The sequence below is a fragment of the Podarcis raffonei genome, chromosome 11, assembly GCF_027172205.1.
Source record: "Podarcis raffonei isolate rPodRaf1 chromosome 11, rPodRaf1.pri, whole genome shotgun sequence".
In the NCBI taxonomy this organism is placed as follows: domain Eukaryota; kingdom Metazoa; phylum Chordata; class Lepidosauria; order Squamata; family Lacertidae; genus Podarcis; species Podarcis raffonei.
The window spans coordinates 19,420,804-19,440,029 of record NC_070612.1 but is presented as its reverse complement, the minus strand read 5'-3'; the positions used below and the strand labels follow the sequence as shown (position 1 = coordinate 19,440,029).

The window sequence follows — 19,226 nt, the reverse complement described above, 5'->3', positions numbered from 1 at the left end:
CGCCCCCCTTCGGTTTCTTGAAGATGCTTGAGTTCAGTCAGATGTACGCACCACCCCATTGAGGACTTCTTGTTACAGACACAGATAAGGCTAGATTAATGATGAAGATAAATACTGTATTTCCTCCTCTCTTCTTTCAGAGGAGCTGTTTAGAAGAACCATAAACCAAAGCTATCTTGGATATAAACTAGCTTAAGCCACCCATTACCTCTGCCTCCAAAGGCCCCATCTATAATTTTGATTATTTTTCAGCCTACCTTATGCGGTGGTGGTTAAGTAGAAGGAAGCATTCTCGACTGATTAAGAAACCAAATAGGGACAAGTAAAGGACGTGTACAGTATTTCTACCTGTGTCTTACCGTCTTCATCGATTAAATGACCCTCACAGGAAAGCAAGAGTTGATAGGGCAATAATCATCAAAAGTAAAAACATAACCATTAAAATTTCTAGGGGATTTTATTTGCATTTTGGAGCAGGGGGTGGGAACCGTATTTTTATTACACCACGACTTCTGGAACTTCCACGCGGCCGCAACTGCATCGCCCATCGTGGGGATTTGGCTTCTGCAACGCGCGCGCTAACCCAAGACTACGCGGCGCTTGGCCACGAATCTAGAGGCGGAGTCACGGGGGGATGCGGGGCGCGCTCCGCCGTTGCGCAGTATGTCCCAAAAGAGCCACCGTAGGGCAAGGGAAGAGCAGCCCTGCCCCGCCCCGCCTGCCCGCCCTCGCGCCGCTTTGAATTGACTTTGAATTCAAAGCCACGCACGGAACGCTGCCCCTCCCTCCGCTCAGCAACCGTCACTTTCCTGTCGTTAGCAGGCGGGGTTTACTCTCGTCGGCCTTTCGGGCGCCCTCTGCCCCGCTCGCTACGTCCTGTCAGGGCGAGGGAAAGGAGGCCCGGCGGGGCCTTGTCCCAGGCCAGCCCGGGCGCTGAGGAAGGCAAAGCTAGGGCGAGCGGGCAAGGGATGTCGCCGGTGCTACCACAGCAGCAGCCACCCCGCCGGCTCCCGCTGCCTCTGTTCTCCTCCTGCTCCGCGTGTCTGATCTGATCTGTGCCGGCGGCAGAACATTATATTTGCGCTGGCTGCAAGGGTGACTGGCGTCCCCATGAGCTGCGAGGCTACCGACGTAGGAGGCCCACGGCATTGCCAGCTTTGTCGTCGCCCTGGGTTTGTTGTTGTTTAGTCGTTTAGTCGTGTCCGACTCTTTGTGACCCCGTGGACCAGAGCACGCCAGGCACTTCTGTCTTCCACTGCCTCCCGCAGTTTAGTCAAACTCATGCTGGTAGCTTCGAGAACACTATCCAACCATCTCGTCCTCTATCGTCCCCTTCTCCTTGTGCCCTCCATCTTTCCCAACATCAGGGTCTTTTCCAGGGAGTCTTCTCGTCTCATGAGGTGGCCAAAGTCTTGGAGCCTCAGCTTCAGGATCTGTCCTTCCAGTGAGCACTCAGGGCTGATTTCCTTCAGAATGGAGAGGTTTGATCTTCTTGCAGTCCATGAGATTCTCAAGAGTCTTGACCACCGGTATAAAATTTACGGCATGTAATGCCTTAAGAGAGAATATTATGAAAATGATTTATAGGTGGTACATGACCCCAGTCAAGCTTGCAAAAATTTATCATTTGCCCAATAACAAATGCTGGAAATGTAATGAAACTGAAGGCACTTTCTATCACCTTTGGTGGACGTGCCCAAGGATTAAAGTCTTCTGGGAAACGATATATAATGAAATTAAGAAGGTACTTAAGTGTACATTCCATAAAAAACCAGAGGCTTTTCTCCTGGGCATGGTAGGCCAATTGGTGTCAAAGAAAGATAGGATGTTCTTTATGTATGCTACAACAGCAGCAAGAGTGTTATTAGCAAAGTATTGGAAGACACAAGAACTACCCACACTGGAAGAGTGGCAGACGAAGGTGATCGACTATATGGGACTGGCAGAGATGACGAGCAGAATCCGTGACCAAGGGAAGGAGACGGTGGAGGAAGATTGGAAGAAATTTAAACTTTATCTTAAAAACTCTTGTAAGATTATGGAGTGTTAAAATGTCATGGTTTAGGTAAAGCAGATTTGCAGCGATAAATGATTGGACAAGAAGAAAGAAAAAGGGTTAAAGAAAGGAGTTAATAAGTAATTCAGACCAGGGGTTGCTGAAAAAATTTGAAATAGAGATGCAGAAAAGGGAGGCATGGGGAAGTCGCTGAAATTGGGTACATGGAAAAAACTTATGAAATTATACAGGTTTATATGTTTGTTTGTTAGTGTTTGTTTTTTGTATTGTTTTATATTATATGTTGAAAAACCAATAAAAAATTTATTAAAAAAAAGAGATTCTCAAGAGTCTCCTCCAGCACCATAATTCAAAAGCATCAATTCTTCGGCGATCAGCCTTCTTTATGGTCCAGCTCTCACTTCCATCACTACTGGGAAAACCATAGCTTTGACTATATGAGCCTTTGTTGGCCACTGCCTTTACCCGTGTGTCAGATTTCAAGGCCTGTATCCTGGAAACCAGATGGCTAACTCTCCACGATGACCTGACCTGCCTTTTGCGGGACCCCTCCCCCTTTTCCCTGCTCAGGGAAGTTTTTAATGTGCGGCATTTTAATGTATTTTTAATCTTTGTTGGAAGCCGCCCAGAGTGGCTGGGGAAACCCAGCCAGATGGGCGGGGTACAAATAATAAATTATTATTATTTGCTAGGATCCCTCTTAGTCCCAGAATAAAGCAGCTGAGAAAGAAGAAGAAATGGCACCACCCAAGCTGCAGCAGCGATGCCCTGCGTGCCCAAGGCTTGTGAGAGTTGGTTGCCGACAGCGGCCATACAAAACCAAACCAAACAACTGCATGCTTTGCCGAATTTTAAAAATCCACCTGGACACCATTTTTAACACTGAAATAGAGGTTGTGACCTTGGGGGCCAGTCACTTCCTCTCAGCTGTACCTACCTCACAGGGTTGTTGTGGGGGATACGATGGAGAGGAGGAGAAGTACGTTTGCCGTCTTTGGAGGAAGAGATGAAGATAAATGGGGTGGGATGGGTAGGTAGGTGGATAGGAAGACAGATTCCCCTCCCCTTTCAAATAACTCAGTGACACTCTCAGGATACGGTCATGGCGGCTCATGAGACCCTCAGGATCAGCCAGCTTGGCAGCGTATTGTACTAAGTCCCAAAGTGCACTTGGAGCAGCCATGAACTCAGCCAGGTGGCAGCTGACTCCAAAGCCAACTGAAGGCGTTCTGGAATTTCCCTGTCCATGCATGGCCCCCATTGTGAGTTCACCAGCCCAAGGTTCTCCAGAACGCCCATTGGCTGATCTTCTGGAGTAGACAAAGATGCCCTGGGCCCCTAAGGCAGTGGCATAGAGAGCCCTAGTGGCTGGCATCTGCCTGCCACCTCCCCCTCAGCTGGCCTCCAGCAGAAGGGTGCCTGGGAGGGACACAGCGGCTCAGGTGCCCTGCAGGCCCTGTGCTGGCTGCAAAAGCAGTTGGGGGGGGCAGCGCCCGAGCCACTATATCCCTCCCATGCACCCTCCAACTCACAACGGGGCAGGGTGCCTTGATGCACCCCCCCCAAGGAAAAACAGCCCAGAGCAATGGCCCCCTCCCCCCCCATGCTAGGCCCCTGGGTAGGTAGGAAGACAAGCAGGTTCTTCTCACCTTCTAAAGAATTTCATGCTTCTGCTTTCCAGCCCCTGGCTGCACCACTCGTTCATTTCATGCAGGTAATGGAGGGCAAAAAAACCCCAAAAGGCAAGTGGCACAGATGCAAATTAGCACAGCCATCATGATGGTGAAAGGTGCCACCCTGATGCCTTCCTCAGAGACACTGCGTGGTTCACAGACCTCAGGATTGTGTGCTGCTGCAGCTGTGTCCGTGAGGCTTGTGCCCAAGCTGCTGCATCCCTCCCAGGCACCCTCCACCCGGAGGGCAGCTGAGGGGGAGGCGGCAGCCTCACACTGCTTTTTCAGGCAGCGCAGGACCTGCAGGGCACCCAAGCCACCACGTCACTGGAGAGCCAGCCACAGCTAGCCTCAGTGACACTTTGGATGGGCATGCTGGTGAGTCTGGGAATATCCCCCCACCCAGTTTAGGATATTCCACCATTCTTCAGCAGAGTTTCTTTTCTTTCAACAATGTTTCTTTTAGCAATTTGTTCACTACAAGTACTGTATATGTCAAACAAAACTTTAATAATAAAGAAAATTGTAACATAACATACTATCTGAAAGAAACTAAAACAGCATCATGAGGCAAGAATGGCAGTTGGCAGTTGGCATTTGGACTTAACCGAATACCCGAAAGGAGGGGCTGATTCCAGAGCACAACACATAAGCCCTGCCCACCTGATGCCAGACATCCTAATAAATGTCACAAATGTTACAATCTTTTCACTGTGCCTAATTTGAATTAATAAAATTTAGTTTAGCCATAACTTCTCAAAACTTTCTTTCATTTCAACAAAGGCTTTGCTAAAATATCAGCTGTCATTTCCATTGTTGGACGATACTGCATTTCAATAAACCCATTCTGGCTCAAATCTCTTATTGTATAACATTTTAGGTCTATGTGCTTAGTACGTGTATTTACCTTCTCTGACCGCACCAATTTCAGACAACCCTGATTGTCTTCCATAACCTTAATGAGCTTAGAATCTGGCATTCTGAGATCCTCTAAATTAAAAAATGGGTAGGCAAACTAAGGCCTGGGGACCGGATCCGGCCCACGGACGGTCCGGGAATCAGTGTGTTTTTACATGAGTAGAATATGTCCTTTTATTTAAAATGCATCTCTGGGTTATTTGCGGGGCATAGGAATTTGTTCATTCTCCTCCCCAAAATATAGTCCAGCCCCCCCAGGCTCTGAAGGACAGTGTACCTGCTCTAAGCCATTGTGCTTCACACATTTCTGAAGCAGAAAAATACTCTGCTGTCATATGACTTCCACACAAACAAATGGGAACAAATGCACAGTAAAACTCACAGTCTAACCTTTGCATAGCCTTGGGCCAGCAAATGTGGATGAATGCTCAATAAACAGCTCATCTAGAGGCAGCCTTTGTTGCTTTTTCATTCTGCACTGGATTACTTATGCATGAATAGAGCACATGAAATGCACACTATGTGAGGTGGTTTGAAAGTAACTGCCAAATAAGGTGTTTTGTATACCTGAATGGATACTCAAAGTTATCATAAGAAACTTAGATGAATGCTATATTGTGGCACACGTGCAATTTTGATATAATGAAGTGTTTCAGAAGTGAGTTTTAAGTAGCAGATCTTGCAGCAGGTTGAATAGCATCTGCTAATCAGAAAAAGCTCAACACAGAGATGCAGCAAACGTGAATAAATGTAACCTGTATCAATCAGAGTTGATTAAAATGTTGACATTTGCTGTACCAAAAGATTATATTACATTTTTTTAAAGGATTCCACGTCCCACAATGTGCCTACAAAGCCATACTTTTTATTCCAGATTTACTACATGCATGATGTTAGTCCACAGTGTAATCCAATTCTTTTAAAAAGGACACAGGAAGTTGCCTTATAAGATGCTCAGGCTATTTGTCTACTTAGCCTACTACAATCTGCCCAGTGTTGTCTGCTTAGCCTTCCCCAATTTAGGTTCCTCCAGATGCTATGCACAGAGATGTGCTGTCTGAGGCTGATGGGAGTTGTAGTCCTAGGCTGGCCTTCACTTGGGTCTAAAAGAAGTTTCACTTTATAACCCCCTTTCAAAAGCCACACTGTTGGTTTGCTTTTGGGATTAGAGGTAGACATGCTATTAATTTGAGCTGACCCCCTGACCCCATTTTACAACCAGTGCTAGTAACATTCACATTGCAGAACGGGACATTCTGGTATATCTGCTCTTGAAAATTAAATGAATGAGAATGAATTTCAGCCAGTAAACACAAATCTGACAAACTGAAACTGATGTCACAATTTATTGACTAATAGTGTTTAAGGTGTTTGGTTGTTTTTTATTGAGGCTGAAGTTTTAAACGTATTACTAGAGAGTAAGGCCCTTTGAACATACAGGGGACTTGCATCAAAGTAAACCTTAAGAGGCACATACCTTATGAGATGGTTGTTAAGTAGGAAGGAAGCATTCTCAACTGATTAAGAAACCATAGTAAAGGTAAAGGGACCCCTGACCGTTAGGTCCAGTCGTGGCCAACTCTGGGGTTGTGGCGCTCATCTCGCTTTACTGGCCGAGGGAGCCGGCGTACAGCTTCCAGGTCATGTGGCCAGCATGACTAAGCTGCTTATGGCGAACCAGAGCAGCGCATGGAAATGCTGTTTACCTTCCTGCCGGAGCGGTACCTATTTATCTACTTGCACTTTCGAACTGCTAGGTTAGCAGGAGCTGGGACCGAGCAACGGGAGCTCATCCCGTCGCGGGAATTCGAACAGCCAACCTTCTGATTGGCAAGTCCTAGGCTCTGTGGTTTAACCCACAGCGCCACCCGTGTCCCTCAAGAAACCACAGAGGTACAAGTAAAAGGACGCCTATGTCTAGCTGGATCTTATCATCTTAAACGTTATATGATCCTAACAGAAAAGCAAAGGAATATAGTTGATATGACAATAATCATTAAAAATTAGAAATATAATTAAAATTTCTAGAAGGTTTTATGTGTACTGTATTTTGGAGCGGGATGTGGGGACCATATTTTTATTGCACCACGACTTCTGGAACTTCCATGCGGCCGCGAATGCTTAATCAATCGCGGGGGTTTGGCTTTTGCGATGTTCGCGCTCTAACCCGGGACTAGAATCCGGAGCAGCAGCGCGCAGTTGCCAGTGCGACTGCGGGGGAGGCGTCCCGAATGCCTCCCACGCCTCCGGAACAAACCGGAGGCGGAATGCCGGTGGGGCGCGCGGCTTCTTCTTCGCCAGACTTCCCCTTCTTACTTGCGCGCAAGCAGCTTCGCCTTTGCGCGGACGCCGCTTTCCTCCTCCTGAGACCCACCTCCTGGTGGGATCCGGGCTCAGACGCTAAGGGGCGCAGGATTCCAGCTGCTGCAGTGCCGGGGATGCTGAATCACAGCTAAGTAAGAGACGGGGAGGGTTGCCGGTGCGCCCCGGAGCGATGGCGCAGGGCAGCGGGGACTGGCACAGCTTGGAGACGCTCCTGCGAAGCAGCCTCCGCGTCCTGTGTGAGCAGCAGCCGGGGAGCCTCCCGGAGAGCGACGATTGCGCTGGGGAAGAGGAGGAGGAGAAGAAGAAGCAGACGACGACGACGCCCAGCGCCTTGGAGACCCTGCCGGTAAGCGCGCCGTCGCCCCCGAGCCCGCCTGGCTCATCCCAGCAAGGCGAACGGCCGCCGCTTCCAGCAGTGTTGCAGAAAGTTCTCCGATGGAACTTCCCGTTCGCTCGGCTTCCCATTGGTCCCTTCACGGTCCCGCCCCTTTGACGCCAGGCACTTGCACTCTTTATTTTATTTTATTTTAATATATTGCTGTGCGTCACCCCCATTCCAGGGGTTCCAGGCACTTACCCAGGGTCCGTGTTTCCTTTTGGCAATGAGGCACAGTTGAAACTCTGGTGTCTTTATGACATATACCGGTATATATGATAGGGGCTGTTGTTATGTTTTTATGCTTCCTAAATGATTCCTAAATATTTAAACTTTTTTTCCAGATTGATGTGAAGTTATACATTATGTCCTTCCTCACACCCAAAGATCTGAGTAATTTGGGAAGCACCAATCGCTACTGGAGTATAACAGTCCAGGATCCCTTACTATGGCGTTATTTTCTCATCCGCAATCTTCCTTCCTGTCGTTCTATTGATTGGGAGTCAGTCCCTGATGCAAACATATTTAATAAATCCTTTTTTGAGCTTCATAATAGTGCCTCAAGTGACTACATGGCTGCGTAAGTATCCTCTAAAATTCCATATAGGTAACGTACATCTTTATAGGCATATGAAGTTTTGTTCTGTATGTCTCCTAATCTTTTTAACCAAAAACATAACAGATTTAAAATAGCATAAATTGATGAACAGCTATAAACATTCAGTAATACTAAAACCTGATTCTACAATTACTCCTCTTTTTGTAAACATTATATAACATGGGATATCAATAATACACTTGCCACTAATATATCATTAAATTTTATGCCACCCCAGATTGTGTGTTAGCAGATTGCCTTCGACAGTTAGTGTATGCCATCATAGAATCATATTACAGTGGTACCTCGGGTTACAGACGCATCAGGTTACAGACTCCGCTAACCCAGAAATAGTACCTCGGGTTAAGAACTTTGCTTCAGGATGAGAACAGAAATCGCGTGGCGGCAGCGGGAGGCCCCATTAGCTAAAGTGGTGCTTCAGGTTAAGAACACTTTCAGGTTAAGAACAGACCTCCAGAACGAATTAAGTTCTTAACCCAAGGTACCACTGTACCTCCATTGTTTACAACACAGCCTTTGCTTAAGGGTTCTTTGTTGCTTCCCTCTTGACCATAGATGGCAATATTTTGATAGCATAAGGATCCATGGTCAGAGAACTGAGTTTGCTATTAGAATATATTCAAAGTGTTGGTTTTAAGCAGTGCTTTTCCCCCAAGAAAAAATAGGTGCTGGTACTCACCATGAAGTTGTTAACAGTAAGTGTCACAGTAAGTTTGAGTACTTTCAAAGCTAACAAATGTGCACCTCACTCTTCCTTGTCCCACCTGGTTAGCTTCAGCTGCATTAACAGTGCTGAGCATTTTTAATTTTTTTTAATTTGTGGGACCTTTCAGCTCATGCTGAAAAACTTGTCTTACTCCTTTTAAGGTTTTACAATCAGTTTTCATTATTATGGTGTGTGTGTGTGTGTGTGTGTGTGTGTGTGTGTGTGTCCCCCCCCGTGTATATATACACACACATTCTATATACACACAGGTACAAAAAGTGTTGCTCCTGGAGTAAAAGATGTCCAAAACCCAGCCAACCCACTTCCGGATCTGTCACTTCCATGTTACAGTCGCTGATCACACAGACAGAGCCTCGCTTTGCAATGTTTGGGCCTGTGTTGGAAGTGCTGGACGACTCTTTGCTGTACAGAATGGCGGTGTGTCCGGAGATTTGGCCGCTGGCTGGTTTTCCTTCTGGACAATTGCATGGTAACATGATTTCTTTATCTTAAGCAAGCAAACAGAAAGGGCAATGGTGAACATTTGAAGCCTCCTTATTCTGAGTGGGATATTTTCTAACCCAGTTACAGAACGCAGTTTAACTGGAGGCAGAGTGGGGCTGGCCCTACCATTAGACAGAAAGAGAAGAAACAGCTTTTCAAAAATATATAGTACTTATCTAGTAGTGCTATATTGTTTAGGAGGGACAATGGGTCAGTGGCAGAACAGAGGCACTGTGTATTCCAATAATAATAATAATAATAATAATAATAATAATAATAATAATGATGATGATGATAATAATAATAATAATAATAATAATAATAATAATAATAATAATAATAATAATTTTTATTTCTACCCTGCCCATCTGGCTAGGTTTCCCCAGCCACTCTGGGCGGCTTTAAACAGAATATTAAAAACAGAATAAAATTTCAAACATTAAAAACTTCCCAAAACTTCTCCTCAGATGTCTTCTAAAAGTCAGATAGTTGTTTATTTCCTTGACATCTGGTGGGAGGGCATTCCACAGGGCGGGCGCCACTACCAAGAAGGCCCTGTAATCTCACTTCTCACAGTGAGGGAACTGCCAGAAGGCCCCGGCGCTGGACCTCAGTGTCCAGGCTGAACAATGGCGGTGGAGATGTTCCTTCAGGTATACTCGACTGACACCATTTAGATCTTTAAAGGTCAGCACCAACACTTTGAATTGTGCTTGGAAATGTACTGGGAGCCACTGTAGGTCTTTCAGGACTGGTGTTATATGGTCTCGGTGGCCACTCCCAGTCACCAATCTAGCAGTCGCATTCTGGATTAGTTGCAGTTTCCAGGTCACCTTCAAAGGTGGCCCCACATAGAGCGTGTTGCAGTAGTCCAAGCAGGAGATAACTAGAGCATGTACCACTCTGGCAAGACAGTCCGCAGGCAGGTAGGGTCTCAGCCTGCGTACCAGATGGAGCTGGTAAACAGCTGCCCTGGGCACAGAATTGACCTGCACCTCCATGGACAGCTGTGAGTCCAAAATGACTCCCAGGCTGTGCACCTGCTCCTTCAGGGGCACAGTTGCCCAATTCAGGACCAGGGAGTCCCCCCCACCTGCCCTCCCCCTGTCCCCCCATAACAGTATTTCTGTCTTGTCAGGATTCAGCCTCAATCTGTTAGCTGCCATTTATAATCTAAGAACTTAGAAGGATGTGGGACGCGAGTGGCGCTGTGGTCTAAACCACTGAGCCTAGGGCATGCCGATCGGAAGGTCAGTGGTTCGAATCCCCGCGACCGGGTGAGCTCCCGTTGCTCAGTCCCTGCTCCTGCCAACCTAGCAATTCGAAAGCATGTCAAAGTGCAAGTAGATAAATAGGTACCGCTCCGGCGGGAAGGTAAACAGCGTTTCCGTGCGCTGCTCTGGTTTCGCCAGAAGCGGCTTAGTCATGCCACATGACCCGGAAAAACTGTCTGTGGACAAAACGTCTGCTCCCTCGGCCAGTAAAACAAGATGAGCGCCTCAACCCCAGAGTCGTTTGCGACTGGACTTAACTGTCAGGGGTCCTTTACCTTTTTAAGAACTTATCAGTTTTAAACAGGTCTCAAATTCTTCACCTTTCTTTTCTTCTTTCTTTGTCTCAAACAGGGATAGAATTAGGAGTCACATATCATTTGAATGGCCAGAAATTCAATATTACACTGTGTACAGAAACCATGTAAGTGTTATCTTGAAGCCTTAGATTAGCAGTACCCGGAGGTCCAGCGGTCCGCCAACCCCGTGGCCAGAGGGGAAAAACAATTCCAGAGACTTCTTGGTCAGAGAAAAGAGATTTATTGAGATCTGCGCAGAGGCAGCCAGTGGAGTCCTCTCCAAAGACTGGCTACGCCCAATTTCACATTTGCAAACTTTCTTATACCTTGAAAACACCCTTCCCTCCCCCAAGCTTCCCCAAAACCTTCTCCAATCAGCTGGCAAGTTTTAGCTTACTTCCTTATATGGCATATGGCTATCTAAACGCCCCTCCTTCCCTTGTTCGTGTGTTCTTCTCTTGCGTTACTGCATCAGAGAGCATGTGCAGAGAGTACTGCAGTTTCTACTTAGCTGAGAGAAAAAACAGGAAATGGGCTTCCCTGCTAGCCTGCAGAAAGAGGAAGCTGGCCTCTTCCCTGCCAGCCGCTGCTCGCTCTCTGCTAGCCGGCAGAAAGAGGAAGTAGCTCCCAGCTTGCAATTGCGGTTTTTTGCTAGCTGCTTAACCACAACTGCAGAAGTTAGCTTAGGTGCAGATAGTATTGAGATTAACCCTTTCAATTCCCTCCTCTTCTTTTGGGACAACCTATCTCCTAGGTTCGTCCTGGTCTCTCGGGTTTATAATCCTGGGGAAGAGCAATAAGGGCCATGATTCTTTTTGCATCACACCTTGTAAGCATTGCACGAAGCAGGGTATACAGAAGCAAAGAAGCAGAAGGATTAACAGCGGCCCTGCTAATAATACCACAATATGCCTGAGCCAACTGCCATGAGGCAGCCAGGAATATAACCAACCCCATAGATCACCTCCTGTAGTTTTCAGCGGGTTCCTGGCTATCATTGTTTCCATGTGATCAATGGTGGCTGAAATATTATCTAGGACATATCTATTTTATTGCTGAAGGGCCCACTGATACTCATGCTCTATCAGCTGCCTTGCTTTTTGGGAGGTTGTGTCCCACCTCTCTGAGGAGGAGCCTATTATCTTAACCAATTTTCCCACCTGTCCTTGTGGATGCTTAATACTCTCATGATTTCTTCCCAACATACTGTATCCGAAAGGGGCTTCTCCCTCTACATATATTAACATATACCCACAGGAATATATCCACCCTTGCAGAGGCCTGACATACGGAGTGACTATATCAAAGAGTTCTGGCCCCAATATCAAAAGTCCTGGCGGTGCCTTAAATTTTGCTGGGGAAAAAAGTCTCTACGTTGGGGACGCTGCCCGCGGGCGTCCCTCCCAACCACTAGTCCAGTCGTCTGGCGCTCTTCTGGAGATGGTTAGCTTCAGAGGATCATCAGGATTTGGTGTAACTGTCCAATCTAAAATAGCCTTCTTCACTTAAGTGTGGTGGACCCAAGGGGTGAGGTCAGCAACTTTAACAGCAATGGGCCTGGGTCCACCTGTTAAGACAGAGAGAAAATCTCGGGAGAATTACTGCACATAATTATTAAACTGCACATTTTGACTAGCATGGGGGGTTATTGCAAAACTGAGTGGACAAAAGCTGGTCCATTGTCAGATCCTATTGACCTAGGTAGCCCATAGCGGGGAATGATCTTCTATAACAGGCACCTGGTTACCTCTGGAGGCAAGCAAACCTCTTTCCTTCCAGAAGGCTCCATGGGCATGTAAAGTCAGAAATGCATACTTGGAATCAGTATAAATGTTTATCTTCTGTCCCTTTGCCAAGCACAAGGCTCTGGTGAACGCTGTTATTTATGCCAGCCGGGCCGACGTTCCAGGCGGGAGTGGCTGCGCTTCGATCACTTGGTCTTCCAAGGCTACCACTGCATAGCCTGCTTTTCGCTGTCCAGCCTTAACAAAGCTGCTTCCATCCACAAACCATGAAGGCCAGTGGGGGTTTGCTTCATCTTTGAGGTCTGGCCTGCTAAAATATTCTTCATCCATTACTTCAATGCAATCGTGCATCTGCTCCTCACCTTCTCCTACCGGGGACAGGGTAGCTGGGTTGAGGGCGGTGGTGACCTGAAACTTCAAACGCGGATGCAGCAGTAACATCTGGCACTTTCTCATCTTCGCTTGGGAGAGAAAATAGGTACCCTTCATGTCAAGCAAAGCTGGGACTGCATGCAGGGTCACACAAATGGTGTCTTGGCCAAAGGTGAATTTGTCTGCTTTGTTTAGTAGGGTGGCTACTGCCACAACTGTTCTCATACACGGCGGTAAACCTTGCTCTGTAGGCGTCAGGCGCTCAGGTACCCTTCATGTCACTGGCTGTTGCCAGCTTCCCAATTTTTGGCACAAAACCCCTTTCGCTGTCCCTTGGTCCTCATCCACGAATAGAGTAAAGGGTTTCTCAGGGTTTGGGATGCCAAGCGCTGGGGCTTGCTGTAGTGCCCTCTTCAAATCCACGAAGGCTTGCTGTTGTTCTGTGCCTCAAACAAAGGGGTCTCTCTCAGTTCCTCTGGTTGACTCATGTAGAGGCTTGGCAATGATGCTGTAATTAAATATCCATATCCTACAAAATCCTGCAGACCCCAGAAAGCCACAGAGTTCCCTACGGTTCTTTGGCTCTGGTATCAGGATAATAGCCTGCTTCCTTTCTTCACTGGTAACAAAAGGGTGTTCCACTGTGATTGGCATTGCCTCAAGATTCTATGTTGGAGCAGTCGCTCTAGATGCACCTACACTCCTTCAGTCGCCCTTCGTGGGATGGGATACTTATTTACTGCAACAGGATTGACAAATGGCTTGGGCTTCACGATTATTGGTGGGATATTCTTTGCCATTCCTAGGGGGTTCACTTGTTCCAGAATACTGGCGGGGATGGGTCCCTCCTCTTCTTTTACCATCATGAGGCGCCAGTACTCCCTCAGGGGTGCCTCCACAACCAGTTCCCCAAGTGACATAGTGGACAATGTGGCTTCTCCCGATGGCTTAAAAGTAATTTGGGCTTGCAACTTTACCAACAAATCTCTTCCTAATAATAGAATAGGGCATTCTCTCTTCCAGTGCCCTTCCTGTCGGCAGATGGCGCACTGATTCCTCCCAAGACGGCTTCGCCCTCCTCCCCGGGCACTTCCTCTTTCCTGAGGGGTGGGTGTGGTAGCCTGTAATGCCGTCAACTTCCTTGTTTGATACTTCTCCTTTTTTTTTTTTTTCTGGGCCTCCTCATCTCTCTGATTGCAAGAGGTTTGAGCTATTTCCAACATCTATTCCAGCCCATGGCCGATGAACCCCTTATGCTTCTGGATTTTTTTCTCTTTTTTGGCGAATATCGGACGCTGCCTGAGCTACAAAGGCAGCCTTTATAATGGGGCGTTGGCAATATCATCTGGGTTCTCCTCAAAGGTAGGGTTCTAATTTCTCCAATTGCACACATCAGCACTTGAAAAAGGCACATGTTGGACTGTATAAGTGCATGGTGGTGCTTCCCCACCCTGTCCTGGGGGGGGCTGGTGGGTCATACACTCTGCGTAGAGGCATCATTGCAGTCCCACCCTTTTTCTGTGCCTTATGGGACTTATGGAGGGACGCCCTGGTTGCTGCTTCTATCCATTTCTTCTGGCATTTCTTCCCTTGTGTTGGGGAGCATCCTGCTGCTGCCAACAAATGGGAACTAACATCCACTTCTTTCGCATAGGGTTGTACATACTGTTGCAATCTCAATTGTCTGATACTGTGTCCACATTTTTTCCTTTCTTTGCTAACTCAATTAGTCCCTTCATAAACTCCTCATCATCCTCTTCCTCTTTGCTCTCTAATTCATCAACCTTGGAGGGTTCAGGCTGAGGGCCGGCTCCTCCCTGGTCCTGGGGCCCTGGGCCTGGGGGATTCGCTAGAGGGGCAGTTGGTGGAGCATAGGGTGGCGGCGGTTTAATGACTTCCCCCTCTTCTCCTTCCGGATCTGGTATCACCGGGGGCTTTTCTGACTTCCCTGCCGGTTGGACTGCACACATTGTATTTTGTGGGGCGTCGCCTCGGCAGGCTTTCAGCCACGGTGGATTATTTTCTACATTGATTTTCCAGGTAGAAATATAAGGGATCTGGTCTGGGTGGACGTTCAAGATATTTTGATATAGTGGGTTGATTAGTTGCAAATTAAATCTGCCCTCCGAGGGCCAATTAGTTCCTTGGGTGGGCCAATCAACCTCACATAATGTCCTCATCCTCTCTCTTCTCAATTTGAACCCAATCACCATGCTTCGTAGCTGCTTTCCAGTTGGTTAAAAAGCATTTCAGAGGACTACGTTAGCTTGCCCCAGACCCCATTTTTTTTTTTTTCAGATACTCCGCTCCTAACCGGGCTTAAGATCCTTTCACACTTCAACCACTACAGACTGTGACTTGGCGAACTCTCGTTGCCAAGAAATGCACAGCCCTGCAATCGCTCGGCCAAGGGGACGCTAAGCCCCGGCCCACACTTGACAATTCAGCCACTGGAGTATCTGACATGCAACACACAAAACACACCAAAATAATTTTCCCTCTGTTTCCCCTTTCCCCAACCTTACTGGCGGCACTCTACTGCCACCTCTGTTTCCCCTTTTCCCTTTTCCCGTCTGGCGGGGCGGCACCTTATTGCCACGGCCAGTTCCTTTGTTCCTTTTCTGGCGGCACTCTACTGCTCACAGCCAGACCCTTTATCCCTTTTCTGGCGGCACTCTACTGCTCACAGCCAGAGGAAGCTGATCGGGCTTCCTACCACGCCCTTTCCCTTAGGGTTACCTGATCCGCTGCGGACCCCTCCTTCGGCCGTCCTCTTTTCTCTCCCGACTGGGTGTCTCGGCTCAGGCACAGCGTGGCGATCTCCCCCTACGAACTGGCAGGGTGCGCGCTGGAGATTGCGAGCGCTGGTCCCGGTTGCTCACCCGGTCGAGTCTGGCCCCTCGGTCCACCTTTCGTGGGGTGGGGACCTCATCCCGGACGAGCCCCCAAAATGAAGCCTTAGATTAGCAGTACCCGGAGGTCCAGCGGTCCGCCAACCCCGTGGCCAGAGGGGAAAAACAATTCCAGAGACTTCTTGGTCAGAGAAAAGAGATTTATTGAGATCTGCGCAGAGGCAGCCAGTGGAGTCCTCTCCAAAGACTGGCTACGCCCAATTTCACATTTGCAAACTTTCTTATACCTTGAAAACACCCTTCCCTCCCCCAAGCTTCCCCAAAACCTTCTCCAATCAGCTGGCAAGTTTTAGCTTACTTCCTTATATGGCATATGGCTATCTAAACGCCCCTCCTTCCCTTGTTCGTGTGTTCTTCTCTTGCGTTACTGCATCAGAGAGCATGTGCAGAGAGTACTGCAGTTTCTACTTAGCTGAGAGAAAAAACAGGAAATGGGCTTCCCTGCTAGCCTGCAGAAAGAGGAAGCTGGCCTCTTCCCTGCCAGCCGCTGCTCGCTCTCTGCTAGCCGGCAGAAAGAGGAAGTAGCTCCCAGCTTGCAATTGCGGTTTTTTGCTAGCTGCTTAACCACAACTGCAGAAGTTAGCTTAGGTGCAGATAGTATTGAGATTAACCCTTTCAATCTGAGGTGTTTTTTGCTTGCTTGCTTCCCCACCCCTTCAAGTAACAGTATTCCAACGGTGATAGGATTATCCCCAAATAAGAAAATTCTAGATCTCCATCATCATGCCAATGCATGTGGGAATTTTCTAATAGTAATAGGATTGTCTGAAGATGAGAGCAAGCCCGTTTCAAGAAGTGCTCATTCTGTGCACGTTTCTTTCAAGGAAACGTTTGGCCACAGTCTGGGACATGGCCTAATTTGCTCAGTTCACTCAGGAATTGGGGGACCTAGATTACTAGGAGCCAGAGTAGACCTGTGAATTGTTCGTTTGCTTGAACTGCCTGGCCTAGATGTGTACAAAAGACCACACTGTTCTTTCTTAAGGCACTAGTCCTCAACACCTTCAGTTCTGCATAGTTTCTCCCTTCCTTACTGCACAGTATCTGAAAAAAAAACCCAACTGGTTTCTCTCCTCTCTTTCCAGTGAGGAAAGTCTCAGAGCAAAGGAAGAGAACACCAGTCCCATCAACAAGGTGTTCTCTGCAGAGTCCGGTGTTGATGGGAAAATGCATTACAGTCTGAACAAACATTTAAAAAACGTGTGCAGACTAATGGATGGGTTCATCTATCTTACATATGCTGACACTCATGAAAGTAAGGAGCTTTGCGCCATATGGGTAAAAAAGGAATAATTATGTGGCTATACAACCCAGTAGGGTCTAAGAATGGGGGATCTGTTGTATTTTCTATTGTTTTTTGTGTGCATGTGCTTTATACCAACAGAAACCTTTTAAAAAATAAAATAAATAAATGTAAGGGCTTCTGAATGATGCCAACATAGCTTTTAGCGTACAGCTGGCAGAGGGTGGCAAATCCTTTATCTCCCTCACTCTCTTTTTGCAGGACACAACTGTCAACTTGAATTTGACGGGCTGGCAGCAATGCTTGACCCAGTCCTTGGCCCTACAGATAGACCTCTGCTTGTCCTGTCCTGCGTTTCCTGTGCTGAGATCGAAAGAATTCCTTGTGTTTATATGGCGCATCAGCTGCAGCTGAACCTGCTTGGCCCGCGGCCATGGATGGTAGCATTTCCCCCCCTTTCATTTGTTTAAGTATCTGGGATCATGAAACTGATTGACAACAGGTTCTAGAAGCACCATTCCACATCGTGTAATTGAGGCTGCCATCCTATTCTCAGTTACGGTATATGGGAGTAATGCCTTTTAAACCAATGGGACTGCCTTCTGAGTATAAATGCATAGAATTTCACTGTAGGTTACAGAACTGGCCTATACCTTTTATGCCTTTTTCTTTTTTTAAGGGTTGGTCAAATTCATTGAGATTATGTCTATAGCAGCCCACAGGCCAGATTTGGCCCAGAAGGCCATTTTCCCTACACCGGGCTCACCTGCCCACACCTGACGCCATCAGGAACAGGTAGAGATGCAGCTACCAGCACGCAATTGGGAGCCGTAAGGTGCACCACCATTGCCAAGAGAAAGTGGGCTTCCAACACTTGCTGGATCAGCAGTGTGAACCCGTTCACCCCACAGGAAATTCGCTCATAGAGGCAATGCCTGCAGAAAACAGGCCTTCATCTCTTTGCCAATCAAGCTGAAGCCTCAAGCACTTTTGTTTTGTGAAAGATACTAACATTTGCTTATTCCTGCATTTCACAGGTTCAGGACACTGAAACTTCCACCTTGGATGGACTGGTAGATGGAATTCAGTGGCTACTGGAACAAATCAAATGTAAAAATGCCCAGTAACCAGGCTTGTTTACATTCATTCACATATACATTACTGCATGCCCACTTGTGGCAAAGGAGAATGTCACTATGTCCTTGGGCATGAATGGGTGGATAAATTTCTCCCTGGCACATGTGTGTGTTCACAGTTTCTTCCACTGATGTTTGTCTACTCTGATAAGTTACCACTTGGTAAATGAATACTCAGGCCTAATACTCAGACATAAGAGTCCCCCACTACAAAACTCTATCAAATTGGGATTCATCTTCACTTTACTGGCCCCCATACAGTCCACCGTAGGTTCCAGGTCCAACACCTTTGCAGGCGGAAAAGCACACCCAGTTCAGATGGAATGGGAAAACAGAGCCGTGTGTCATCAACATACTGATAATATACTGATAATATTTTTTATAAACAGGCGGCCCTGTTTAGGGAAGTTTTTAATGTCTGACGCTGTATTGTTTTTAATATTCGGTTGGAAGCCGCCCGGAGTGGCTGGGGAAACCCAGCCAGATGGGTGGGGTGTAAGTAATAAATTTTATTATTATTACACTATGCCGTTTCAAAATTCATAAACAGAAGACATTTAATATGTGAATGGAGTCACAAATGAATAAGAATCAAATAAATGTTCCATGAACACGAATGGTAGGAGTGGTAAGTCACTGTCAAAAGATTACTGAAATGGAGGCAGAATGCCTTTCCACAGTCAATATCCTACAAACGTGAGATGATGGGTGCTCCAAATGTCGCAATAGGGTGCTCCGAGCACAGCAGCAGACAGAACAGTTCTTCCAGGATAATGAACAGTTTCAATGATAACAGCTAACAATAATATGAAATGAAAACCATTACATTCAAATACAGTCCAGTGAAAGAAATGACAGGCCTGCATGTTAACCAACCAATGATAAATACATACCAAATCAATAGTCCCCAAAGGTACATCAGATGGCCATGGATCAGGTATCACTAAAAAGTGTAGTAAGCTGATAATGAAACAGACTGAAGAGAGTCTTGATCACCTGCTTTCTCCAGGGGCACCTACAAGTCAGCTCCGAACTCTCCTGCCTGTGTCTAGTTGAGGTCTGTGTGTAGCCCTAATCTTTATGAAAAGCCCTCTAGATGTACCTCAATCC

The 19,226-nt window shown here is 47.1% G+C and overlaps 1 protein-coding gene across 1 annotated transcript; it reads left to right on the top strand.

Annotated features, from left to right (window-relative positions):
- The first annotated feature begins 6,943 nt into the window (after window positions 1–6,943).
- Window positions 6,944–18,642, top strand: LOC128423373 (F-box only protein 4-like). Its single transcript, XM_053408453.1, has 7 exons — window positions 6,944–7,279; window positions 7,654–7,889; window positions 8,904–9,124; window positions 10,764–10,833; window positions 16,823–16,992; window positions 17,242–17,420; window positions 18,018–18,642. Exons 1-7 carry the CDS (start codon window positions 7,103–7,105, stop codon window positions 18,105–18,107), a joined length of 1,143 nt encoding a protein of 380 aa, XP_053264428.1. The 5' UTR covers window positions 6,944–7,102; the 3' UTR covers window positions 18,108–18,642.
- Window positions 18,643–19,226: the final 584 nt, after the last annotated feature.